General features: G+C 46.2%; 1 protein-coding gene across 1 annotated transcript; it reads left to right on the top strand.

Annotated features, from left to right (window-relative positions):
- Positions 1-1,614: 1,614 nt before the first annotated feature.
- Positions 1,615-27,292, top strand: LGI2 (leucine rich repeat LGI family member 2). Its single transcript, XM_053578084.1, has 8 exons — positions 1,615-1,926; positions 3,770-3,841; positions 5,502-5,573; positions 7,525-7,596; positions 14,002-14,073; positions 15,046-15,215; positions 21,028-21,192; positions 26,097-27,292. Exons 1-8 carry the CDS (start codon positions 1,745-1,747, stop codon positions 26,912-26,914), a joined length of 1,623 nt encoding a protein of 540 aa, XP_053434059.1. The 5' UTR covers positions 1,615-1,744; the 3' UTR covers positions 26,915-27,292.
- The last annotated feature ends 352 nt before the right edge of the window (positions 27,293-27,644 follow it).

Below are 27,644 nucleotides of genomic sequence, written 5' to 3' on the forward strand. Positions count from 1 at the left end.
CAATTTTCCCATCCACAAAATAGGAAAACCCACTTGTCAGGGCAGGTGTGAAAATTAAATGATAAATGCATATTGGTTTGCGTTGATGCTAGCTGCTAGATGAATGTCCAACTCCCTCCATGCAGTCGCCTAGAAAAGGCTTGCTTTCAAGTCCTGAATCTTTTTCTGGCCAGTCTCTGACCCCATGTTGCCGGAGGAGTTATTCCTCATCTGCTGAGCTTCACACTCCATGAGGACAGGGCCTGTTCCTTTCTCTCTTCAGTCAGTGACCAGCCTGGTATTTTCCTTATACTTTCCTCATATTGGACAGTGCTAAAAGTGATTGCTAAAGAAGTGATTGTATTGATGGTCCCTACTGTTAATTTTGCTGCTCGGCTGCGGCTCGGCCTCCCACACCCTACTGGTCCCTACTGTTAAAGGCATTGGGCACTGCCTTTTCTGGGTCTATATCTTCATAGATGAAAGTTTTCCTTGGGTTTTAGCCTGATGATGGTACGTTTGACCCCCACCCCCCCACCCCACTCTGAGCAGTTTGGGCTATTAACCTTGTTTGGATTTTGCTTTGGACGTTTTCTTTGATTCCCTAGTGGCCACTGCCTGGTGGTAACGTTCCAGCTCATCATATCCAACTGAAGGAGTGGATGAGGGGCTCAGCAGGGCCTGTTACCAATTGCCCTCCCTGCCCAACCAGTTCCCAATGGACCACCAACCAGTCATCCCGACTTTGTGGGCTTCAGTTTCCTCATCCTACTAAGGATCTTAGTAGGATCTGCCTAGAAGGCTTAGAAGTTTAGAAGTGGCTAGAATGTGTCCTGCCCTCAATCTTAACTAACAATCTGTAGCCCCTGTCTCTTGGGGGTGTGGGGTGGCCAGTGAGGGGCTCAGACAGGGGACACTTTTACCAGCTTCCCAGTTCTTCAGCAGGAAGTAGGGAGGGCCCTCACCCCGGCTTGGGAGGCTTCAGTGGCTTTGCTGTCCCATGTTTTTTCTGCAGGGATGGTGGCTGGCTTCAGTTACCACCTTCCCCCACCTCTGTGCCGTGCCGTGGGAAAGGGGGACCAGAGGACAAGCACAGCCAGCCCCCTGAGCCCCAGCGCTGGTGGCACGCAGTTCATTTCATTTTCCAAATGAATCAAGTCTGCTCACAAGTCTGTCCTCGTCACAGCACCAGGACAGTTGCCCTCCGAGTGAGCAAGCCAGTCCCCCTGCCCTTACTTTATTAATTATTTTTGTCTCTCGTTTTGGCCCGGCTGAAGAAGCCCAGCGCCTCCCCCAGGTTATTTCCAGCCCCCGGAGGGACTGCGGGCCTCGGATCTGCCACTTCTCCCCCAGCCCCCGAGAGGGGCTCGGTCCCGGCCGGCCCCTCCCCCAAGGTCACCCAACTTTTCCGGGTCCCGCAGGTCCCGGGAGGGCGGGGCGGGGGCCGGACGGCGCCGCCTCCATTGGCCAGAGCCGAGCTGCGGAGCGCGGGCGCTGATGTCAGGCGGCCGCGGGTGCGGCGGGTGCGGCGGCGGCGGCAGCCCAGCAGCCCGGGCGCGGGTGGGGGGGCGCGGGTGGGGGTGGCGGCCAGCATGCTGCTCGGCTGCGGCTCGGCCTCCCACACCCGCGGCGCCCTTGTCCTCGCCAGCAGCGGCGGCGGCGGAGCAGGGAGCGGCGCCTGCGTCTGCAGCGGCGCGGGGTCCGAGCGCGCGGCGCGGCGGCGGGGGTCGGGGCCGGGGCGGGGACCGGGCACCGGGGACCCGGCATGGCGCTGGGGCGGCTGCCGCTGCAGCTGCTGTTGCTGGGCGCCGCGTGCCTGATCCCGCCGAGCGCGCAGGTGAGGCGGCTGGCTCGCTGCCCCGCCACTTGCAGCTGTACCAAGGAGTCCATCATCTGCGTGGGCTCGTCCTGGGTGCCCAGGATCGTGCCCGGCGACATCAGCTCCCTGTGAGTGGGACCCTCCAGCCCCCACCCCGCCCCACCCCGCCCCGCGCCCGCCGCCGCCTGGAGTTGCCTGCGGCGCTGGGCGGCAGCTACCCTGCCCCACTCCCCAGACCCCTGCTTTGCGTCGGGGTGGGGGCGCACTACGGGACGTGGGTGGGGCGCCGGCCTCGGGAGGGTGGTGAGAATGCGAGCTTCGGAGTCCGGGAGCCGGGACGGGTCCCCGTGGCAGTGTTTCTCGGAGTGTGGCCCGCGGGTCACCTGCATCAGACTCACCTGCGGGCGCTTTTGCCAATGCTGAATCCCACCTGCCCTGAAGCAGAGTCTCTGGAGTGGAGCCCTGGAGTCCGCACCTGGCGTCCCTGGGCAATTCTGCGGTGCATCGAAGTTTGGGGAGGAGGTGTTTGTGGGCCCGGGGATGGGTGCGTAGGGGAATGCGTACAAGCCACTGAACATGACGGGAGCGCGGGCCAACCAGGTGGGGCCGAGGCTCACTGTGGCCCGTGGACTTCTCCACACTGCAGGTGGGAAAGAGCCTGCTCCAGCTTCCACGAGCAAGGGGTGTCTCTCATGGCCCAAAAGAGAGGGGCACAGAGGGCTTCTCAGCCCAGCAGCCAAGTGCTGGACGTCAGCCTGACTTCTTGTCCTGAGTTGAGGAGGACTCCTTGTCCCCTTTCACCACCACACACTTGCACTGGCTGCTTTTTCGGCAGCCGAGAAACTGGCAGGAAAATGGCTTCACAATATTTATCCACCTGCCAAGAGACTCTTCCCCCTTGCCCTGGACAGCTGCTCAAGTCAAATGACCAGCTCTCCTATGGCTGCGGAAGGGGCTGTGGGGCCGTATCTTTCCTACCAAGGCCATCCCCTCCTTCCAAGCCCAGGTCCCCACATACCCTCTCAGTTATAGAGGCAGGGAATCCCTGGGGGTAAGGTCATTTGTGCTCAGGGCATTTTCTGGTGTCCCACCCTCCCCTGCCTCCCACCCAAGGCAAGTTGTAGAGGCCTGAACCCAGGAGCGAGAGGATTCCTGTTTGCCTTTACAGACAGTCAGGAGAGTTTGGCTGGTAGGAACACAGGACCTTTCAGGTTCCTAATACTGCCAACTTGGATGTCATGGAGACATTCCTAATTCCAGAAATTAGAATTCCCCTATTAAATCCTTTCAACCAGCAGCTGCTTAATTGATCTGCACGTTAATCTAAAATAATTCTGAAATAATAGATTGAAATCTTGCTGTGGCCAGAAAGGACAGGAGGCCTGAGGGCAGAAACAGAGCTAAGCCCTTGCCCCCTAGTTGACCATTTTATCTGGCAGATGGTATTGCCTCTCCCGCACACAGCCTGAATTCAAGTGTCTCTAAGTTTTTTCCCTCGAGGCTTTCACAGTGCATTTAATCAGAAGTGCTCTGAGTGTCTTTCTGAGATGTGCTCCCAAGGGGAATGCTTATCCTACCCCAGAGTTTTTCGTTGGCCAACATTAACGCTGTGTCTACACAAACAGAATCATGGGCAGAGGTGAAGTGATTATCCATTTTCAGATGGGGCCTCCTGTAGTTAAGAAAAGGAAATGAGGGGATTGATTTTAAACTGACTGAGATAACGTCTGTGGAAAGAGCTGATGGTGAAGGTTTCAGGTATTCAAATAGTTTTCATATTGATCCAGTGTATTGGGAAATGGCCTGACTTTTCTCATTCCTGCCCCTGGGAAGACTGTGGCCAGCTGTGTTAAGCCTCACTCCTGAAAGGAAGAGTTTGAAACACAGGTGGAGGATGAGGCCAATTGCCCACCTTGGCTGGAACTTCCTGAAAGAAACGTAAGCCTCTGTTTGTCCCTCTTTTGCCTATAGGAGCCTGGTAAATGGAACATTTTTGGAAATCAAAGACCGAATGTTTTCCCATCTGCCTTCCCTGCAGCTGCTGTGAGTATGCGATATTCTCTCTGCAAAATGGGGGTCCCTGAAGAACAGTTCTTGATGGATGATCTCTGCCTCTTTGGGACCAGTCCTTCCTAAAACACCCAGTTCCACGAGGAAACTGTAGATGGCTCTTGGTGTTCATTGGCCCTGTGTTTCCCCAGTGGACTACCGAGGCTCCTTGCTTGGTTGTCTTGGCTTAGTTTGGGGCCTGTTTTCATCAAGGATTTTATCAACTCCAAGATCCGGCAATGGGGGAGCTGATTACATTGAATCATGACTGGAACATCACCCGAATTAACTGTTCCCCAAACACCTCGATTTAAAAGAAAACTCACATTTTAAAAGCTTAATGTCACTCTGGAGACAGAAGTATTTCAGTTTACTGAGTACTTAAACAGGCAGTGTAATGTGCATTTAGAAGAATAATTTTATTTCATCATCATGTTATTCTTGTGAGGAGGGTATTCTTATTTTTCCATTTGATAGATGAGGAAACTGAAGCTTAGGGATGTTAAAAAATTTTCCCCAAATCAAAGAGCCAGACTTTTGATAGGTGAGGAAACTGAAGCTCAGAGAAGTTAAGAAACTTTCTGCAAATCAAAGAGCCAGAATTCCTTGGAATTCCAGGGTCCAAGGCCCACATTTACAAACTCCCCTTGGCCCTGGCTCATCACTGTGAGCAATGCCAAAATCATTATGGTGAAGGCCCATGTGGTATCCTGTAATGCAGGTCAGTTAATATTTGCAGAAGAAAAGAAATGTCCAAAAGACAGTTTTCAAAAGCAAATCAGGGACAGAGAAAGTCCTGAGAATTCACTCTCTTTATCTAGACTGGTTTTTTAAATTTGTGATCAGATCAAAATTTAAACAAGCAATGGGCCACAGAAAAATATGGAGAAATAGAGTGTAGGAGACAATTATTCATCCTCAACCAACTTACTCTTGGCATTTTTATTCTTAAACTGCTATATGCCTGCTCGTAACATTATACTTAACATTTTAAAATCTGAAATCTCTTAGAAATTGCAGCGCCATGAAAATATACTTTCATAGGATAGAAATACAATCCTAGGGTTGTGTTTTTCTGTTTATTTTTTCGCCAAAAAGACTTGAGTAGTAACTCAAATAAAGAACTATGCAATGACAAAGAGTCTTCTGTAGGAAGGTTTCTTGAACAAATACTTTTTATTACTTCTCATGGGAATGTATAATATAGTAGAAAGGACTGTTGTTTTGTCCAGGCTGTGTGACTTTGATCAAGTCACTTCACTTCTCTGGGCTCAAATTACTCTAAAAATAGAGTTGGGTTAAATCCTTTTAGATCTCTAATTCTATGGTTGCTTGTGAATCATAAAGCATTCCCTTAGCTGTTTAGTTGAAACAAACATCAAGGTGTGTTAAATAACAGCTATCAGGTCATATTTACCCATGGGGAAGTGGGTAAAAGATTGGGGATGACCAAAAACTATGACCAAATGGATCCACCTGCCATCGTCTCCATTAGCATTCTTCAAGAGTCAGGCTGTAGACCTACTGGGTGGTTCTTAGGTTGTAAAGAGCCCACATTTGCCCACAGAGCAGAACACAGCAAAAGAAATAGAAATCGCTTTATCTGTGACTTGAGTTTTATATCTCAGCCTTGAAATCCATTCCTTATTTTCAGGTTGCTGAACTCTAACTCGTTCACGGTCATCCGGGATGACGCTTTTGCTGGACTTTTTCATCTTGAATACCTGTAAGTTTTGTCCTTTGCCTATTGGCTGACCATTTGGTATCCAGAAGAATTGCTGCGTTGCCTTTTGTGCGGGAACGGCATCTCTGCGAGGGTTTGGGGTGGAGAAAATGGAGAAAACCCCATTCTCTTTTCAGCACTGACCTTTTCTAGCTTACTTGCTTATAAACAAGCTGGGGCAGGAAGCGGCTGGAGACAAAGACGGGGAAAGGAAACAAAGAAGAAGAGATATTCATTCATTCTCTGCTGACATTTGATTTGTCATGTAGTAAGCACAATTGGAAATTGCGTTGGGTATTTTTACCTCTCATAACTAAGCATGAATTTGCTGATCAGCCAGAAATAGAGCTGAAAGATTCTGAGGCTTACTTATTTTTAAATAAAATCTCCCTGTGGGGGGGAGGGTACAACTTCATGTTTTTTATTCAGCTGTCCTATATCCCTTTTGTGGTATCTCCTGTGAGCGGCTGCCGAGGGTCTCATTTCCTTTCTTCTTAAAAGAAAAAGGTCATTTCTTTTCATTTTTGGATATGGAGGGTTTTTTTCCCCTAGCAATGAGCTTTCCCCTCGTTTTGATTTCTGCTTTTTCTCACTTTCATGTCTTCTCTCCCCTTTAAGTTCTTTCATCCTTGTTTTTGCTAACTTTGTAATAATGTTAATCCTGCTATCAGATGGATTTCCTCACTTAGCATTCAGAGGGGTTTTTGAAGCCTTGTCTCCACTTTCTTATCTGAGTTCAACAGGTAGGTATTGGGATTCTAGACACATTCTGGGCATAAGAAAACTCTCTGCTGATTTTGTGTCTTGAGGAAAGAGGTCTCTGGAGGAATTCTTCCCCCAGTGTACACATCGTGTATATGCTGATGCATACATGGTGTGGAAACTGTGGCGCAATCATGGTGCTAAATACAACTAGTGTCTAGCAAAATGCATAAACAACCCTTGGAAGTAGCAAATGCAAAGCCATGAGTTTTCTCTTACAGGCTTTTAGTTCATCTTGCTGTCAAGGTTACTGGGGAGGAAGTTAGCTTATCCGTTTATTCTGAAGTCTGTTAATGAAGAGACACTTGATTTTTTAAAAAAGCAGACATCAGAAAGAGTGCAAGAATCAAGAACAATTTCATTGATGGTGTTGTGGTACAAAGCCTCTCCCTTGGACCATCTCCTTAAAGACTGTCTTACATTTGACTTAACAACAATGATGGAAACTCAAATGTAGTTCTCTGCGGCCCCAGGGAAAAGTAAAGGTTATTCATGTTCTATCTTCCCCACAAAGACCTTACAGCATGGCCAGTGCTGTTATTGCAACATCTCATGTCATTTTAGGACAGAGAAAGAAACCTGGCCCCTATTCAACTTCATTAATCTTCCTACCTCCTTGTAGCTTAGAGATCTTGAGAGCATCCCTGCCTTTTTACCCATTTGCTTACAAGTTCGACTGGGGAGAATGTGATAAACTCAGGGTGTTAGAAGCCAAGCTTAATGGAACTCTCCCTCAGCCAAAACTTTAATACAGAGATGTAAAACAATGGCTCCCCTCAAGGGACAATGAGATTACAAAAATATTAATAGCCAGGCACTGTGAACTGTAAGAAGGATTGCGTAGGGGAAGTGTCTGGAAGCATTCCAGTCTTGTAGAGATAGGAGAATTTCTTGTCTTTGTGCTTTCTTCTCCCCGCCCCACAAATGTTTTACCCATGTTGTCAGCTCCAAATTTGAAGACTTCCATGCTGCTTCTGGAAGGAGTGCAGACCCACACTGGCATGTCTGTGCATTGGTTCCTGCACGCACACCTGCTGTCGTGTGGAATTGGCTATAGCCCACCTAGTCTTCAGAGATGGACTTTTATAATTTACGAGTGTGTTCAGATTTTCTTCTGAAAGCATAACAATGTAATTTTATAGAGATACTGAAGATAGAAAATTCATGTCAATGATACCACATTTTTTCTTAGGTTCATTGAAGGCAACAAAATAGAAACCATTTCAAGAAATGCCTTTCGTGGCCTCCGTGACCTGACTCACCTGTAAGTCCTGTAAAAAGTGTTGTAAGTCCTTTAATGGGTGGAGTAAGATTCATTTCCTGGTTCCCCTCTCTTTCTTGACTGTTATTTCCATATTGGAACATTCCCCAAAGGATTCTAATTTCTGGGTGGCCTATGAGGTTTCTGTATTGTTGATTAGACACTGGCTTTTTGTGACTTCTCATGAACTTGGCTTTAATGCCTTCTTCATCATTCTGAGCCACAGTTATGGACCATGTAGCCATGTGTGGAGGAAGGAGTGCTGTGGGGGAGCACATGTTGTGGGGGAGGCGGTGGGGAGGGAATTACCATGCATTTTACACCTGCTTGGTGCCAGGCCCAGAGCTGGGTGCTCAGTGAGCTGCCCTCTCTTTATATTTCATGATAATCTGCCAGTTCCCATTTTACAGATTTGGGAACCAAGGCTTAGATGACTGGGTTGAATATAGGATCAAAAGAAGGACAAAGTGCGATTGAGACGTTTTTGTGGTTCTCATTGGAATGCAAATCACTTTTTCTTTTATGTTGGATTAATCTGTGGCTTCAGCTAAGCTCTCTGGTACTTTAATAGCTTCCTGGAGAAAAAAAAATTAAACAAATTAATTTGAATTGGTATATCAGAATGAAGCAAGTATACGCATTTAGAAAAATGTGTAAGACTGGAAAAATTAGTGACTGTGTTCATGAAAACATAAAAATAGTCCTTGTCTTGGTGGGAGTAATTTATTAGCCAGGAGCTGGGTCCCAATTTGCATGATAAATATTTTGTATTTGAGTTAGATGACATCTCATCTCTATAGTCAGCCTGTCTATAGAGAAAAAGAAAAGGAGGAAAATTGGAGGGTTTGGAGGGTGTTGGGCAGGCGTGGTGTGTAACCCTGAAGATATGGTGTGGACATGGTCATCTAACCAGGTAAGCATTCACATCAAGTCCCGGGGATGGCACAGATTATTTGTCATTAGGGCTAGTGAGCATTTGATTCTCAATTGCTCCCAAGCAGAAGCTCTGCCTGAGTTAAAGGCAGAGCTTCTGCTTTTAGGGTAAGGGGATGTGAGAGGGGATGGGAGACGAGCAAACATCTGGGTCTACACCATCAGCCCTGCAGAGTGTCGGGGTCTTCTTGGCACTATTGCTCTGGGTTTCTTGTCTTCCTATAAAAGCCTTGACTCTTTTTCAGATTCAGTGTTGGTGCCAAATCCCCCCACATTCCTTAGAGGCTAAGATTATGGCTTCACGGTGCATAGACTTGGGTTCGAATCTTGTGGTTGTTAATTTATTAATTTTGCTTAGATTGAGCTCAGTTTCTTTTTTTTTTTATTGTTAAATCTTAGCTGTGTACATTAGTGCAATCACCTGTACCCATTCTAAGATGCACCATAGATGTGGCCCCACCCTGAGCTCAGTTTCTGCATCCTTAGCTCACTAAATAACAAGTGCACTAGCATGCACACACAAACACAGTGATGTACACATGTGTATATAAGTGCACGCACCCATGCATGCTTTCTACATGTGCACAAAGATGTGCCAGTATCCACGCATAGTATCTGTTAAGTTTACACCCTCCTGCTATGGAAGAACTGTATTGGGATGATTATACTGACTTCATAGAACTTTTGCACATAATGGGTTAATGCTTTCCTGCAAAGCATCCAGCCCATTACCCAGAGGACATGCTCAAGGTATGGTTGGCATCACCATCATCATATTATTCCCTCCCTCCACTCAACATGAAACCTCTATTTTCTCCACGGACAACTAAGTAATCTTGCCAGTTTGGGAGGCCAGACAGGGTCTGCTCAGAAGACAGCTGTGAGTGTCTGGAGAGGAACAGCTGTGGCTGGGTAAGTCTAGTTCCCAGCAGTCAGGAATTAGGGACCTTGTTTTTAAGCAAAAGCTCCAGGCAGATTATGAACTTATAGGCTGTGTGACTGGTTGAGTTTTCCTGGATGGCAACTTTCATTTGGCCAATTGGCTACGGTCCTCCATCAGCAGGAGGGTGTGAACATGGAGGTTTCGTGCGTGTGTATTTACGTATCTTTGTGCACGTGCCGAAAGCACGTATGGGTGCATGGACTCATATACGTGTGTGCACATACCTGTGAGTGTGTGTGCTTGTGCATTTGTTCTCTCACATGTTACTGTGTGTGCATGTGTGCAACACGCAGAACACAAACACAGAAGGAGCATGGGGGTCCTGCACCTGGGTTGGGAAAATGCAAGAGAGACAGCCCTGGGGTCAAGTCTCCAGGCCTCATCCTGCAGAATGTCTGCAGCAGCCCAGGCTCTCGTGGGACACCCCTGCACGCCCAACTCCACCCACTGCAGGGCTTTCCCTCACTTCCTTTCCCTTACTTGGGTTGCTGTTTCTGCCCTCAGTCTCCTGGAATCTGCCTTTTCCATCCAAAGCCAGATTAAGTTCTGTCTCCTCCAAGAAATCATTCCCCGTCTCCTGCTTTATTCTTCTGTTGGCTTCACACAGCCAACACTTTGCTGTCCACACTGGTCACACTGGTTGGTGCTGTTTCGTGGTGTTTTATCTCCTGAGCAGTATTGTAGATGGCAGAAAGGGCCTTGCCTGTCTTCCACTAGGCTGCTCCCATCCCAGCCCCCACCCAGCCCCCTGGGATCTGGGCAGGGCTAGGTCGGCAGGTCACATTTTCTGATTTGTGGTTGACCAATGGGTTCCTTACTGAGCTGGATTTTTCATATGGATTCTACTTCTGGGGAAGTCAGATGACTTTGAAAATTGACTCCTCCACTGGGGGCAGTGGCTCAGGCCTGTAATTCCAGCACTCTGGGAGGCCAAGGTATGAGGATCACTTGAGTCCAGGAGTTTGAGACAAACCTGGGCAACCATCTTTTTTTTTGTTTTGTTTTGTTTTTTGACATTTTTAATCCTTTTGCGGCTGTGGAAGTTGGAATTTGATCAAAATTTTCTGGGTGGGTTTACTTTTGTGGTGGAGGATTACGCTGGTCTTTATGGAGGATAGGTCTGAGAACATCCTCGAGAGCTAGTTTAGTTATGGCAAATTTCTTCAACATGTGAATGTCATTGAAGTATTTAATTTCTCCGTCATAAATGAAACTCATTTTAGCTGGGTACAGGATCCTGGGTTGAAAGTTATTTTGTTGGGCGATGCCTGTGGCTCAGTCGGTAAGGCGCCAGCCCCATATACCGAGGGCGGCGGGTTCAAACCCAGCCCCGGCCACACTGCAACCAAAAAATAGCCGGGTGTTGTGGCTGGCGCCTGTAGTCCCAGCTACTCGGGAGCCTGAGGCAAGAGAATCACTTAAGCCCAGGAGTTGGAGGTTGCTGTGAGCTGTGTGAGGCCACTGCACTCTACTGAGGCCCATAAAGTGAGACTCTACAAAAAAACAAAAAAAGAAAGTTACTTTGCTTTAGGAGATTAAAAGTCAATGACCATCCTCTTCTAGCTTGAAAGGTTTCAGCAGAGAGATCTGCAGTTATTCTAATATTCTTGCCCTTGTAGGTGATGGTTTTCTTTCATCTGGCTGCTTTCAGAATTTTCTCCTTCATATTAACTTTAGTGAAATTGATTATGATGTGTATGGGGGATGTCTTATTCGGGTTGAATTGTGCTGGAGTTCTGAAACTGTCTGCTATCTGAATTTTAGAATCTCTTGGCATGTCTGGAAAGGCAACCATCTTTAAAATTTTTTTTTTTAATTAGCCAGATATGGTGGCACATGTCTATAATCCCAGCTACTTGGGGGTTGAGGCAGAGGAACCCCTTGAGCCCAGGAGTTTGATGCTGCAGTGAGCTGTGATTGTGCCACTGCACTCCAGCCTGGGTGACCGAGGGAGACCCTGTCCCAAAAAGAAAATGACAATAATGGAAAAAATAAAAAATAAAAATTAAAGATTGAAGTCAGTTCTGGGGTAGAGATGGATTTAATAATTAAAGCATTTAATACATTGTTTAAAGAATGAACCCATCCTCTCCTTCCATTTTTTACAACCTTTAAGCAAAGATATCAACTCTCTTTTAAAGTTCACTCCTGTGCTTCAGGAAGTCTCTATCTGGAATATGCTTGTTTAAATTCAGTATCGATTTTTATCTTTTATGAACTTTCCCCACACCTGCAGACTTATATTCACATGAAAAGAAACCGAGATCAGGTTTCAAAGCCTCCCAGGAGCTATGCCCACCTATAACTAAACTCTGGGACATTTGTTTCCAGCAGTCCTGTACGGCCCATGGGACAGGGAGCTGTTAAGTAATTTCAGAAATGAAGTAAATGTCATGAATTTGTACACAAAATGAAGCGGAAAAGGAAATGTTGAGCACTGAGCGTGAGTGGGGTAGACAACCTGTCTAAATAATTCTGCCTTTTGAGACCTACACTGAACTCTTGGAATCATCGCTAAACGCTCTGCTTTGTTTGGCTTTGTTCGTTCCACATATTCTTATCACCTCAATAAAACAACTGTCCATTTTTCAGTGCAAATAATTTACATCCAGCTAGCTGAAACATTTAGTACTTTACTTTCCAGAAAAAGTGACCATCGACTAGAAAAAAAACATCAAAACAAACACCTTCTTTTTTAAAGTTTAAGAAGCTACTTCCAGAGTATTTTCAGTCTGGCTTACAGACTCAGCCTATTTTCCAACACTTTAAAAAAAATGTACAAATAAATCATTTAGAGGCAAAAGGTAAAATAGTACGTGAAGTTGTACTTGAACCCATTTGTGGTTATATAGGTAGTAAGGGGCATGATTGAGAAACTGTGCGTCTCCTCAAATTCAGATACATCTTGAAGCAAGGATGTTTGGGTTCAAAGCTTCCCTACTACAGAGACCTCTCTGACTCTGAGAAGGAACACTCTTTTCTCTAATTCATCTTTTTGGGGTGGGTCATTCTGATGCTCCAAAAGACTCATTTTAATTTATTTATTATTAAATCATAGCTGTGTACACTAATGCAATCATGGGGCACCATACACTGGTTTTATAGACCATTTGACATATTTACATCACACTGGTTAACATAGCCTTCCTGGCATGTTCTTAGTTATTGTTAAGACATTTGTATTCTCATTTAATATATTTTTAAAAGATGTTGGTGCTGAATTGCTTACATGTATATCATTTATATGTTTTGCTCTTTTCATTTGTACATGTAAAAGAAACCAAAAGTAGTATCAGTTTCTTAGCTGACTCACACCAGAGTGCAGTGCCTGGGGAAATCAAAAAGTCAGTGTGCATCGTCTGAACACCCTGCTTCTTCCTATATAACAGCCCTGCACCATGGACATTCATCTTCAGCAGGATGATGACAGGACACTGCAAAATCCTGTATCATCAGAGAAAGAATTGATGCTGATCATTCTAGTCTGGATTCCCTGGAGGTGGGGAGTGGACGAAGGTGTCTTAGAAAGAGCTTCCTCCTAGGAGCAAAAATGCAAAATGGTTTCTGGTCAACCTTTGTTGATGAGAAAATGAAATTGATCATAATTGATTCCCTAAGCATCCTGATTCATTGAGATATTATTATATTAACCTTAAGGGTGAGAGTGGAGTGTCTTTATGGAAAAGAGTATTTACTGAGTGCTTTCTTGGCGTCACATGGAGCAGAATTCACTCAGCTGCACCCCTGGGACCGTCCTTGGGACAAGACTGTGTCTCTTCTCTTATCCCCCTGACTTTTGGGTGGTAGCTTTGGTTCACTCATTCATTCAACAAAGATACACTGAGTATCTGCTGTGTGCCATGCACTGTTCAAGGAATTGAGGACATCTCTGGCCTCAGGTGGCTTATGTATAGGAAGGATGCCTGGCCAGTAAGCAAATAGGTAGTTAAAATGGGGAGTTTGCCAAATGACAGTCACGCTCTGATGATCAACAGAGCCGGGGGAAAAGAGATGTACAGAGGCCAGAGAAGGTGCTGAGATTGAGGAGGCAAAGGAGTGTGGGGTGATGTCTGGGTAAAGAACACTTCCAGGCAGATGGGCGGGTTCAGAGCCTGGAGGCCGGAGCCTGCCTCACCTGTCTGAGGAATAGCAAGGGGTCTAGTGTGGCTAGATGTGAGCAGTCGGAGATATGGGCCCACAGGTCAGCAGGAACAGAGGTAACTAGACAACAGAGGGTCTTACACACCAACAAAGGGACTTCAACTTTTATTCCAAGAACCACAGAAAGCCAGCTGGGGTTTAACACATGTACATAAAGAGCTTAAAAAATGCTTTTCGAAAAACAAACAAAACTTACGTTGTAATCCAGCCTCTCTAATGTTATCTTTATATAACCTGATTCATTTATTTTTTTTTGAAATCTCATTATTGATGACCCAAGCTCTGTTTTAAGTCATTGGCTTTATTTAAAGGCAGTGGAGAATGACAGGGCATGAGCTAATTACAACATTGAAATCACTTTCTGGTTCTAGTTCCTTGGCCAATAACCACATACGGGCTCTACCAAGGGATGTCTTCAGTGATTTAGACTCTCTCATTGAACTGTAAGTAATGAAGTTAAGGTCATATGTCCTTGTCCTTGTTCCCCAGTTCATCATGTCTTATAATCCCTTCTCCCCTTCACTGCATTTTTCTTATGCTGTAGCTAAAAATCCATGACAAAGTGGTGCATCCTGGGAAATAGCGTATAATTTGCATTATGTTGGATTTTGCCATTTTATGTAAATACAGTAAATGAATCTTGCTGAATGGGAGGTTCTTTTTTCCTGAGATAATGTGGCCACCTGCTTTATCTTCCAGTGTTTGTCACTTCTTACTGGACGCAGTTTAACAAGACCACAAAGTTTCAATTGTATTTGTGAGACTGTCTTCCTACAATATCTTATTTTTTTTTGTATACCAACCTATGTTGGGGTTGTTTTCTATCATTCTTCGTTTCCAGTATGGCATGGTGATACAAGGAGGCTTGGAGAGATGGTGGTAGGTCATCTCTGAGAGCTCTCTGTATGTTATGTAGTTAAAACCACAAACACTGAGGAGCATTAAATTAAGTAAATGATAAGTAAGATGTATTATGGCTGGGTGCCTATAAACCTAGCACTCTTGGAGGCTGAGGCAGAAGGATTACTTGAGCTCAGGAGTTCGAGACCAACCTGAGCAAGAGCAAGACCCCCATCTCTACTAAAAATAGAAAAACTAGCCAGGTGTTGTGTGTGGCAGGTGCCTGTGGTCCCAGCTACTTGGAAGGTTGAGACAGGAGGATCACTTGAGCCCAAGAGTTTGAGGTTGCTGTGAGCTGTGATGATGGCATGGCACTCTACCAGGGGTGACAGAGTAAGACTGTCAAAAAGAAAAAAGAGAGAAAGAAAAAAGATGCATTAAATACAAACTTTTAAAAATTCTATTTTAGGGGTTTTTAATTATTTGGGGGTGTTAATCTGTAGTTTCATATTACTTCTAAAATCTGTTTGATGTGTCCGTTTCTCTGTGTGTTTATGTTTTGTTTTGATTTTTAGAGATTTAAGGGGTAATAAATTTGAATGCGACTGCAAAGCCAAGTGGCTGTATCTGTGGTTGAAGATGACGAATTCCACTGTTTCTGATGTGCTATGTATTGGTCCACCTGAATACCAAGAAAAGAAGCTAAATGATGTGACCAGCTTTGACTATGAATGTACAACCACAGGTATTCAGAACCCATGTCATCAAAGATGGATATTTAGAACAATCCCTGTTTTCCTTTTAGAGTGTCAACAAGGAATGGGGAAAAGTGAATGTTGAGATTTTCTCTCAAGGCTATTTTAGAGGAAGTTTAAGCATTCTAAAAGACATTAATTTGATGTGGTAAGGAAGATATCTCAGAAGTTTAGAAGGAATTTTGTAACTGTCCTGGCTTTAATTTTGATTCCTTACAAAATTCTAATTTCTCTAAGGTTTTTCTTTCCCCTCCTTTTTTTAAAGGTCAAAATATAAACTTGTGAGTTTGGCATGAGAATCAGTTTGAGTTTCATGGACAACCAGTGGCCTCGATTATTCTATTGTCACTTCTCTCTCACTTCAGTAAGGTGACGTTTATTGAAAACTCAATGAATAAATACCATGCTCTTAAATCTATAAATTAGTTTCATAGGTTCATGCAAAAAGACAAGATAAATTATAACCAGCGGCAAAATAGAAAATCTAAGTCAACAACTAGATGTCAAGTGCAAAAACTCACCCTGAGGCTAAAGTGTTAAGAAAATTTGATCTTATTTTCTAGGACCTGCCTCCAAGGTTCTGTTTATGCATTTTTTTTTTAAGGTTATAAGATAAAATTAAAATACTAACCACCCCAACTCTCACATTCGGTCAGCAGGTGAGCGTCTCCTGTGAAAAGCTTAGGTAGTGTCTACAGCTTCTACAGCCAGATTTTAAAGGAGAGAAGATCAATCCACAGTATGAAACCTGCTTAAGAGATTTTTAAAAACATTTAGCCGGAGAGTCGATATTGACAAAGTCTCAAGTTATGTCAGGAGAAGCAGCAGGAATGAGAACTCAGAAAATAGTTACAGAAACTCAAAAGACAACAAAACTCTAAGAAAAAGAATCTCACATTTAGGCCCATTCTTGCTACCTACCTTTCCCCAAACCCACAAGGTACAAACGATTCCTAGATAATCTGTGTTTGCATATAGGGGACCCTCCAAGTTCTTTTCTTTTCTGATGGAAAACCTGAGGTCTCCTGGAAATGCCTTTGTCTTTCATCCCTGGGTAGGGCTTATTCAGCTGTGTAATTGGCCACTAGGAGGTTATTTATTGTATTTGGGAGCCAGGGCAATAAATCAGAGGTCATAGTCAGTGTCGAGCACCAAAAGGTGACATTCAAGGACAGTTGATATTAAATACCAACCCAAAGCTTACTGGGTCTCCTTTCTACCCTTCCCCCAGTTTTTCTGGAGAGGTCTTTAAACCCCAAGGTGAAGTTAGTAGCTTTTCCCTGTTCTATTCATACCTGTCCATAGCATGTGAAAACTTTGTCTATTTTGGAGAGAAGTAACGTGGGCTACACAGGGCTGTGGGAATAATTTATGAGAAAATGTGTTTTCTGAATTTAGGGACCTTGTGGATAGTCATAAAAATGATCTAGTTGCTTGAGCCCAAGAGTTTGAGGCTGCAGTGAGCTCCAGTCTGGGTGGCAGAGGGAAACCCTATGAAAACCCTCTCTCTTAAAAGAGAGAGAGAGAGAGAGAGAGAAAAGAAAAGATCTGGGATCCGAGAATTGTTATGGTATTGGAATGGAGGTGGCTTGGAACTGAGGTAGCCAGGTCCCAAACTCAAGGCACACAATGAGCCTCCCAAAATATTTGAGGCCCTTCTCTGTCTTACGTATATTTGTCTTCACTGCCAAGCTTTCTGTTAAACTTTAGAAAGTCTACCCAAGTCTTTTTGGTAAGAAGGAGATGATGATTCTTTCTTTGCTATGACCTTATCCCTTTAGGATTCATGGTGCAACCAACATGTGGCCCACCCCTGAATATAGTCCCTGCTGTGGAAGAATTAGGTCAATAACTTGGGAGGGTCTGGGTTCCTATCTTCCCCTCCCGTTAAGCTCTGGCCTCAGGTGCTTCATTAAAGGCTGAGAAGGAAATGATTGAGGGTGGGTGGAAAAGGAAAAGACAAATTTGTGAGTTCAGGGTACGGTTATCATATCCTTACTAAAGGTTTGCAAAGAAGTGTGTTTTCCAAGTACACTGTTTTCTTTTTAGCTCAGATTTTCAGGAAAGGAGTAAATTTCCTCTCCCCCCCCACCCCACACCCAGGTTGCTGTCTCACCCTGTTTTTCCCAAGTAAGGAAGACACTGTTATCATTTTGTCCCTCAGCCAAGGGGTGTAATTAATACCACAAAACCACCTCGGGCTATTTCAGCTCTTTAGAGTAATCACAATCCCTCCCCTTCAAGTCTATTTTTAACCACCTCAAAAATCCCTGTTACCTACCAATGATTCCCTGTGTTAGGTGGATAATTCACTAAATTCCTTAGAGGGAGTGAGTTTTGCATCCTAATTGTCCCGTTAGTTTCCCTATTTCAGAGCTGATGAAAATGCAGAGAGAAATAAGGCATTAATGTGGAGTTTCTCTCCCAGTAGGATCCGCATCATGTATAATTTATTTTCTGCAAGTGCTATAAATAGCTATGCAAAAATCTGTCGATTCCAGTGGGGAAAAGGCCTAAATTGCAGGAGTCCCACTGACATCATGAACTTAATCCAGTGTGAATGGAAGTGGCAGCTCTTTTTGCAGAGTGCCATTAATATTTTAACACTCGTAAATTGATGTCATGTCAATATGTGTCTTTCCCGAGATAGTTTCACAATGAATGTGCTTTTGCTGTTGGTGAGAGGTCTGTTAAGTGGAAGGTGGGAGAAGCTATTTAAATCCCTCCTGTCCTGTCCTTCTGCACCCACAAACCCATCTGCATTGTTTTCTGATCACTCTTTTCTTCTTTTTTTCTCTTCCTCTTCTCCCTCCTTCTCCTCCTTTATTTGGGGGTGAGGGGAGGTGGATGGGGTGGGATCTTCTATTAAAAATTAGATTTGTAGTTCAAATCATTGCATGATTTGTGTTACGAGCGATAGGTAATATATGGAAAATATTATGAAACCACTCTTGGGGGAAAATAAATGACCGGAGGACGATGAAAGGCTAGATTTGTGAAATAGTCTCTATTCCAGCAGCCCTTTTATCATCTTGGGATTCTTCGCTAAAAATGGAAACTTCTGGGTCTGCACTTTACACGGCCTGCCTTTTTAAGCAAGTGCTCGTGTTTCCGAGGAGACAAGTGAGTTACTGGTATCACGGGAGTATTTAGAAGCTTTGGCAGACTTGGATTAGTCGAATGCAACTGGAGATGTCGGTGAGGGGTTTATAGCCATCTCAGTTGTAATTAAAAGATGGCAGCAGTCAGCGTGTGCTCTCTTTTCTGGGGATATACAAGAGCTCAGAGAATACTGTATTCTGCAGAGCTGCTGTTTCCCCTTTCCCTGCCGTCTGCTCGTGAATACAGGAAGCAGCAAAGCCACATGCGGTCCCATGCGCTTTCTGGCTTCTGTCCCATGGGCGTGAACAGAGGCTCACTTTTTTCCTGCTTTTTATCTTTGAGTAACACTGATTTTGAGAGGGAGGTCAAGAAGTGGGTCTAGGAGCCATCGTGACTCTTACCCGAGTCTTCCAGTGGGCAAGTTAACACGGTCACTGTCTCAGGTGTAAACCACCCAGCAATCAGCACAGACGGGGGCTGCACTGTGTCCCTATAGGCACCCCTGAATTTAGTCTCTACAGCAACCTCACGAAAGACATGTCATCCTCACTTTGCTGGTGAAGAGCCTGAGGCCCAGTTTTCTTGCCCAAGGTCATGGTTGCTATTATGAAAGTGGCAGGAAAGAATGCGAAGGCCCGTCTGTCTTCGCTCCCAGCCCCAGCCCTGTACCCAGGGTGTCTGCTCTCTCCTTGGGATCTACCCTGTCCACTGGAGCCACCTGTCCACACACTTCCCTTAGTCATCTGCAGAGGCCAGCCCACTCCTACTTGTTAAGCTAATAGGCATTTATTTAAGCAGCTACTGTGCATCTAGAATGGGGGAAGGAGTGCCTCCAAAAGTTAACATGCATTTATTGAGCACTCAGTTTATGCTGGACTGAGTATGAGATATAACAAGGCCAAGAAAGTTAAGTCATTTACCCAAAGTCACTTAGCAAGAAGGTGTAGCCTCAGCTCTGGGATCTTATCTTAGATGCCCTTAAAATAGTTCCCCCAAAGACAGGCCTGGCACTGGCTAGGACAGAGGAGGTGGACTGTCTTTTCTCAGATCTCAGCTCCATATTTATCAATGTGCCACGCCATGAGGTGGACATTTCCACTGGCACTAATTGATCTGTCCCTGCCATCCAGCTTGGGAGGAATCCTAGTCCCCATAGTATGCGTAAGTAACTGAGCCCTGAGACATGACAGCCCAGGATCTCAAGTGCGGGAAGTGGCTGTAAGCGGTGAGCTGTCAGGCACAGTATCCATTCCAGGGCCCCACCCTGCTCCTGTGGCCCCATGACTGTGACCTGTTCTTCCCATCCCTGCTCCACTTCCTGAGGACTCGAGCTGTGGAAATGCTCAGGGAAGCATCAGCCTCCACCCCAGGGAGGCCTTGGTCCAGGAGATGCCATGCTGGCTGCATGGCCATGGCTAGACGCTCACCCTCTCTGGGTTCTGTAAAATGGCTCAAGTCTCTGAGATAACCTCCTTTATCTCCACATTAGACTCTGATATTATTTGGGGTGACAGTGGATAATACAGTTTACACAATAGCCCAGAAAATTAGAAAGCAGTCTTTCAGATGAGACCTCAGTAGGGACAGGTAAGGACTAGGTGGAAGAGGGCAGGGCAAAGATGTCCTTAGCCAGGAGTCCACCATGACCTCACCTTTTACCCTGGGCGCACTTGGCGTACCAAGAATCAGGGCACCCTGGAGCCTCTCTGATCAAAGAAATAACTTAAACTGTATTTCTTAAACTTGATTAGTGTGTATGTAGTGGTTTTAGAGACATTTTCCCTGCATGCCATCTATTCCTTGCTTCTAAGGGAATGTTTGCTGTGTTGCTTGAGAATTGATTGTTCCCTACCAAGATTTGGTGCAGTGAGTCAGGAGAGCTCCGGGAGCATAGGCACAAGGGGCATAAACTGGGCGTAAGAGCAGGAAACCTGCTGATACAGCAGGGGCTCTGTGTGGCTCAGAACCCAGCAGATCTCCCTGAGCTGCTGCAGAGCTGCGGAACGCTGCCCAGACACAAGGCTTGGCTGTTGTTTGCCTGGCTCCAAGTCCAGAAACCAGCAAGCAGACTTGGGCAACTACCTCCCCTCCCCATAGGACGCTTTATAACCCTCTGAGGCCACAGCAAAGGGTTGGGCTTTGTTCCCACGGGTCCAGGTTGCCCTTTGCGGGGTGTGTGTGTGTGTGTAATGATAGTTCTGAACCTACAGTGGTGGTGTCTCCCAAAAGGGTGGGTGAGAATAATGAGGTCCGAGTGTCAGGGAAGTTCTTGAAGCGCCAGGTGAGACAGCACTAACCGGGCTCCTTTCCTGCAGGGGCTTTTCCAAGAGCCACTCACACGACCGGTTCCAGAGTGTGGCTCTGCACATCCTTTCTGTCTTGCCATTTTGAAAGGTCTCACCAAAGTTGTTTAAAACTTTAAGCTTCTTTAGCTAAACTCCTGAAGCCGTTGATCGGCGGGAAGCTGTGTAAGCAGCTCTGCCTTCAGTCTGATGATCCCGTGTGGACCGGCACCTTTCTGGGCTCTTTAAGAGCAAAATGTGCTGGGATGTGTGTCTTGTTTCTCCCCTGTCCCCTTCCTCCCTCACGCTGGTCCTTTTCAGAGCTGATGTCATGATGCAAAGGATGGGAAGGTGGCGGCAGCTGATAATTCACCAAGAGAGGTCATGGACATGTTTCTTTTTAAACACCCCTTCCCAGATTTTGTTGTTCATCAGACGCTGCCCTACCAGTCGGTTTCGGTGGACACGTTCAACTCCAAGAACGACGTGTACGTGGCCATTGCCCAGCCCAGCATGGAGAACTGCATGGTGCTGGAGTGGGACCACATCGAAATGAATTTCCGGAGCTACGACAACATCACAGGTGTGCTGTGGCTTTGATCAGACGTGCTGACCTGGCAGCAGCACGGCCGAAAGCCTGTGAGGGGAGCATGCTGTCTGTCATGTCCAGGGGCAGCTGGGCTCTCTGCCTTGGTTAGGTTGGAACATGTCTCAGCCCACCCTCATGGCCTGTCCAGTTTCTTGGCATGATCATTTGTCAGACATCTCAGATGGTGAGCATATTTACTGAGCCTGCTTATTATTAGTGATCCTTTTGGAAAGGTAGAAGATGTGGGGTTTCGAGTGGTGGGAGGCATTTTCTAGGTACAGTGAGAAGTCTCGCTGAGAAGCCCTTTTCTTGAGTAGCCTAAGACCACACCGGCTTTGTAACAGCTAAATGATGCTTTGGCTTTTATTAAGCTGATTGTTAACTAATGTGCTAACACACACACACACACTCTAGCTTATTCCTAGTGCCCCCTTGCCAGGTCCTAGTGATCCCTGCTTTCTTTAACTAGGTGCATACAAAACTGGGATAAACTAGATCCTTCAGTTCAGGCATTTGGGATGATTACAGTTAATGCTGTCATGGGTCCTCAGTGCCTGAGTGCTAAGAAAAATGGTCAGTCCACTTGCTTTTTAAATAAGTGGATACAATTAAAAAAAATCTTTCAAAGACTTCTCATTTGCCCAACTACAATCTGAAAATGGTACCAGCTTTATAAACAGTGCCATGAAAGCCAAGTTATCACCCTGGGAGAGGGTTTCTTAGAGGTTCCCAATGTGACTTCAGAGCAGCATTTCCCAGCTGTAGTGAGGTATATCCAGGTGGGGCAGGGAGGCCCCCAGGAGGCCTGCAGGCGCACAGAAGATGCCACAGGTGCCTGGGAAGCAGGGCAAGGGTCATTCCACTCCTCGGGGAGAAGAGCTGCTAATGAGCCTAATCTGAAGTGCTGGGTGCTCGTCCAGATGCCCTGAAGATGCCGGTTCACATGAGCCAGCGCCCTTGGCCCATCTGGCATCCTGGTGCTGAGTTCACCACCTGAGAGCAGCCCTCTCGGAAATGCAGACTCAGCGCCGAGTGGCACGGTGAACCTGCAGGGGAAGCCAAGAAAAAGTGAGGTGAGAGAGAACCCCATGTGCTCACCTGTTTCCGACTGGGAAGTTAGGGGAGGGATGGCCAAGCTGGCCGTCCTTCTGCTGGCAGCAAGTGATGCTCGGCTCCTATGGAAGGAGTTCCAACGCCCTTGTTGGCCGTGGGCCTGCTAGGGGTCAGGCTCTGGTTTATCTCATTGGAAACTCACAATAGTCCCTTGGGCACTGACTGTGTGTCACCTGCCCGTAGGGAGAGGAGAAAAGTGCTGTTCTCCAAAGAGGTAACTTACGTGCTGTAAAGAGCTCAGGTTTTGGAAATCGGTGAACAAGGATTGTACTCATGACTCTGCCGTGGACTAGGATGTCCCTGTAACCCTCATGCTTGGCTTCCTTGTCTGTAAAATGGGGAGTAGATGTGCCTGGTGTGGACTCTGTGAGGAGTCACTGAGGGCTGGGAATAGAGCTAGCACTTCTTGAAGCCAGTGCCCCCCTCACATCCTTACAAATGACGTGGTCAAGGCTCAGGTGTGTCCAGTCACACACTGTCCACTCAGGGGAAGAGCCTGGGATCTTTCATGGCAACACCCCACCTCTTCCAGCTCCTAGGTTGACCTTGGTAGGATAGCACTGCCCCCCCCCTTTGTACCACAGCTGGCGGCCCCCCAAATTCATTCACTCCCTCATTCATTCATTCCTTCACAGAGATTTCTTGAGCAAACAAACCAGACAGAAACCTTTGCCCTAAAGGAGCTTACAATCTAATGGGAGAGAAAGAGAATAAGAGAGATGAGTAATCACAATGTGTAAAAACATATATCAGACAGCAGTGTGCTTAGGAGAGGAAATAACTTGAGGAAGGAAGACCTGGCACACTGGGTATAAAAGGATGGAAATTTTGAAGAGAGTTGGCAGTGAAGGCCTCATCAGGAAGGAGCTCCTTGAGCAAGACCTGTGGGATGGGAGGTTTGGTCCCCGTGGGGAGCTGGGGTTGGGCCTCTGGGCAGTGGCGGGAGCTCATGCACAGGCTGAGAATTGGGAGGGGTCTTTCGTGTTTGAGGGCCATCAAAGAGTCAGTTTGGAATGAGGAAGATGAGCCAGCACAGCATTGCAGTTGACAGGTCAGAAGTCAGAGTGGGCCTTTCAGGGCCTCGGGAGGACTTGGACTTTACCCTGATGCCTTGAAGAGCCATGGAGGGTTTTGGGTGGAGGCCAATAAGGCTGCAGGGAGAGAAGGCAGGTGCCTGGCATGGAGGGCTGGGTTATGTCCAGCAACTGGGTGCAGAGGAGCCTTTGTGGGGCAGGGGTATTGAGTAGAAGGGAGGAAGCAGAGCAGCTGGCAAGAGTCCAGAATCTAGGCCAACGGTGACAGCCTGGACCCGGGAGAGGCGGAAGAGCGCGGTAGGGAGGAAGTGGTCAGTAAGGCCAGAGTGGCCAGGGCCAGGGCCCGGCTGGACCTTGTTAGTTCCCAGGGACTCCTTGACCCTTCCATGTCCAAGTCTGAATCTTCTGAGACCTGGGGGGCCTCTCTCACAGCCAAGCCCCCAAAGTGAGCTCCAATGGCCTGGTGGTTCAACTTAGCAGCCGCCATCTCACACTGGTTTGGGATCGTCCTGGCTCCCACTTTTACTAGCTGGTGACTTTGGCTGAGTTACATCATTGCATGAGTCCGTTTTATCTGTAAGATGGGGATTTTAGGAATTTCCATTTCATCTGTGAAATGGGATCAACATAGTACTGGCCTCGGGGGCATATGGTAGGAATTTAATGGGGTTATGTGTGTAACAGCACGGTACCTGGTATGGAGTGAATCCTCACCAATTGTTAGTTTTCTCTGTTGGGGATAAAATAGACGCATCTGCCTTCTTCCCCACTGGATCTTAACTTTTGGACCTCCACGTGCATTAGCACAGGGCACCCTGGGACCCGCAGACTGGCCCAAGGGAGGCCGGGGGTGGGTGGTTATGGAAGGAGGGTGCAGCAGCGAGAGTGGCTATATCTTGGCACCCGGGATTGAGGCAGCTATAAGGGACAGCCCAACCGCACACCTGCATGACCGACAGCGCAGCCCTTGGAACCATTCGCCTCGAGCAAAGTCAGCTGAACAGGGACCATCCTCTCCTAGGTCGTGCACACCTCATTTGTCATCTTGTTTAGCCGTGGCACAGAGGGGTTGACGTCCATACACACGGTGACCATGATGCAAAAGGGGCAGCTACAGCTGTCCAGCTGTCCCTGAGGGAGAGAGAGAAACCCTTGCTGGAGCTCACCCTGCAGTTCACTTCTTCCCCTTTTCCCTTTCCATCTTGTTTTCTCCTTGTGTTTGATTTATTTTGTTTGCATTTGGATTTCTGCTGCTAGGCATGCTCCAATCTGAAATCTCTCCTATGTTAACACACACACACACACACACTGATCTCTCTGCTACTGACAACTCCAGAGGCTGAAAGTCTTTACCTAGAGAGAAGTCTTTTGTAACATCTCTGAGGAAAGAATGCCTTGCACTTTGCACAGTCCTTTGGCTGTGAGAGGCAGACCTCTGGGAGCTTCTGGGTGGGGGGCCTCCGGAGCCAGCCCTCTCAGGGAGGGGATGAGGGATGTGCCCTCTCAATGTGGCAGGGCAGAAACCCACACACCCTTTGAAGAGGAGTTTGGCAGGTAAAACTCACAGGCCTTAAAAATATGTATAACATTTGCTCCAACAAGTTAAGAAGGCTGCCAGATGGGATCAAAACATTTAACAATATTTTAAAGGAAACATGTTATTTAACAATAAGGAAAAACTAGAAATAACTGCATTGTCCAACAGTTAAAATATGGTACAGCTGTGCGTGGAATACTGTGCAGTAGAAAAAAATCAAGTGGTTGAAGATTCAGTAACATGGGAAAATATTCATAGCATGGGAGTCAAGGGGAAAAAGTTGGTTAGAAAAAGCATATGTAGTGGGGGCGCCTGTGGCTTAGTGGGTAGGGTGCCGGCCCCATATATGGAGGGTGGCGGGTTCAAACCCAGCCCCAGCCAAACTGCAACAAAAAAATAGCCAGGTGTTCTGGCGGGCGCCTGTAGACCCAGCTACTTGGGAGGCTGAGGCAAGAGAATCTCCTAAGCCCAGGAGTTGGATTTTGCTGTGAGCTGTGTGATGCCACGGCACTCTACCGAGGGCGATAAAGGGAGACTCTATCTCTACTAAATAAATAAATAAATAAAAGCATATATATAGTATAAGCCCTATTTTTTTTTAAAAAAAGCATATTTGAATATTTGTATAGATAAAGGTTTAAAAATAAGTCAAGATATTGTTAGTTCACATTTGTAATATGAGTGATTTATTACTTTCCTCTTTATGTTTCTTTGGTTCTTGGGAGCTGGGAGTGTAGACTGGAGCCAGATTACCTGGATTTAAATACCAGGCTCTATCACGTACTAGCTGTGTGACTTTGTATAAATTACTTAACTTCTCTGTGCCTCACTTTCACCCTTTATAAAATGGGAGTGATGATAAGAATAGTATCTGCCTCATGTGTATGTTAGGAGGATTAAGTGTGTAAATACACATACTTAGAATAGTGCCTGATTATAAGCACACACGTTCAGTTTATAGCATTGGGTATATGGATGTCTCTTTGAGGCCCCGCTTTCAATTTTTTGAGTATATACCAAGAAGTGGAATTGCTGGATCAAATGGTAATTCCACGTTTAATTCTCCAAGGAACCACCATACTGTTTCCCGTCGTAGCTGCACCTTTTACATCCCCGCCAGCTGTTCACAAGGTTTCCAACTTCACTGTCAAGATGAAAAGGTGCATGTTTAGCCGTAGCTGCACTAATCCCGTCTTTTTTATTCTGGAGCGCAGGTCAGTCCATCGTGGGCTGTAAGGCCATCCTGATCGACAGCCAGGTCTTCGTGGTCGTGGCCCAGCTCTTCGGCGGCTCTCACATTTACAGATACGATGAGAACTGGACCAAGTTCGTCAAATTCCAAGACATAGAAGTGTCTCGCATTTCCAAGCCCAACGACATTGAGCTGTTTCAGATCGAGGATGAGACGTTCTTCGTCATCGCAGACAGCTCGAAGGCTGGTCTGTCCACGGTTTATAAATGGAACAGCAAAGGATTCTACTCTTACCAGTCCCTGCACGAGTGGTTCAGGGACACAGATGCAGAGTTTGTTGACATAGATGGAAAATCGCATCTAATCCTGTCCAGCCGCTCCCAGGTCCCCATTATCCTCCAGTGGAATAAGAGCTCTAAGAAGTTTGTCCCCCATGGTGACATCCCCAACATGGAGGACGTCCTGGCTGTGAAAAGCTTCAGAATGCAGAATGCCCTCTACCTGTCTCTGACTCGCTTCATCGGGGACTCCCGGGTCATGAAGTGGAACAGTAAGGAGTTTGTGGAGATCCAGGCTCTGCCCTCCCGGGGGGCCATGACCCTACAGCCCTTTTCCTTTAAAGATAATCACTACCTGGCCCTGGGGAGTGACTACACCTTCTCCCAGATATACCAGTGGGATAAAGAGAAGCAGCTATTTAAAAAGTTCAAGGAGATTTACGTGCAGGCGCCTCGCTCATTCACGGCCGTCTCCACCGACAGGAGAGATTTCTTTTTCGCATCTAGTTTCAAAGGAAAAACAAAGATTTTTGAACATATCATTGTTGACTTAAGTTTGTGAAAGTGTAGTGGGTGGATTGAAAAGATGTGTAGCATTAGCTCTCAGAAGGGAGGACCCAGAAGTAAAATAAACAAATTAAATAAAAGCCAGGCTCAGCGCTCTGAAATTAAAAATGCACTGGGGAAATAGGAGTTTTCAAACTTTTAGAATTCTCATTGTAATCAGGGATTGCATTTATTGGCCAACTGCATGACGTCCATGCTACCATTTAAAAAGACATCTTAAAGCCTGTAATTTCTGAGACAAGAGTATCTAGCATTTGCTCTTACCATCTCGAAAAGTAATGTGCTTTTTCTTTTTTCTTCTTAATGAGGAAGGAGGAAATTGGATAAGATGGGACAGCGCTTATATAATGAAATAAAAAACCAACCAAACAAACTATGGGCCCTTCTCATTCCATTTCAGCAGTCGTTATGGTAAGAACGCTTAAAGCCAAAGTCAGCTGAAAAGATTTGCTGATGATTAGTTATAAAAATCTTACAACACTCAGCAGTGCTATTTTGAGCCATCTTAGTTTCCTGAAAGTAATGGCCAGCCTCCCCATATCCTCCTTCATAGCAGAACCTTGGCTATTCTGTTGGCTCACGCAGACACTTGACATGGGTAAGTTAACAATTTAATGTTTGACATGTCTTCCTCGGCCACAATGAAAACACCCTAGTGACTGAGGTCTAGGCCCAGCACAGGCTGTGGGCCCAGGAGTGGGACAAAGGAGGTTTCTCCTGGTTCA

This window comes from Nycticebus coucang, chromosome 23 (assembly GCF_027406575.1).
Source record: "Nycticebus coucang isolate mNycCou1 chromosome 23, mNycCou1.pri, whole genome shotgun sequence".
NCBI classification, from domain to species: domain Eukaryota; kingdom Metazoa; phylum Chordata; class Mammalia; order Primates; family Lorisidae; genus Nycticebus; species Nycticebus coucang.

Excerpts from the sequence above, each read along its gene's own strand:
- LGI2 (XM_053578084.1), top strand. The coding sequence starts at position 1,745 with ATGGCGCTGGGGCGGCTGCCGCTGCAGCTGCTGTTGCTGGGCGCCGCG. Across the intron at positions 1,927-3,769 it reads CCCGGCGACATCAGCTCCCT|GAGCCTGGTAAATGGAACAT; the intron begins GTGAGTGGGACC and ends TTTTGCCTATAG. Across the intron at positions 21,193-26,096 it reads GAGCTACGACAACATCACAG|GTCAGTCCATCGTGGGCTGT; the intron begins GTGTGCTGTGGC and ends TCTGGAGCGCAG.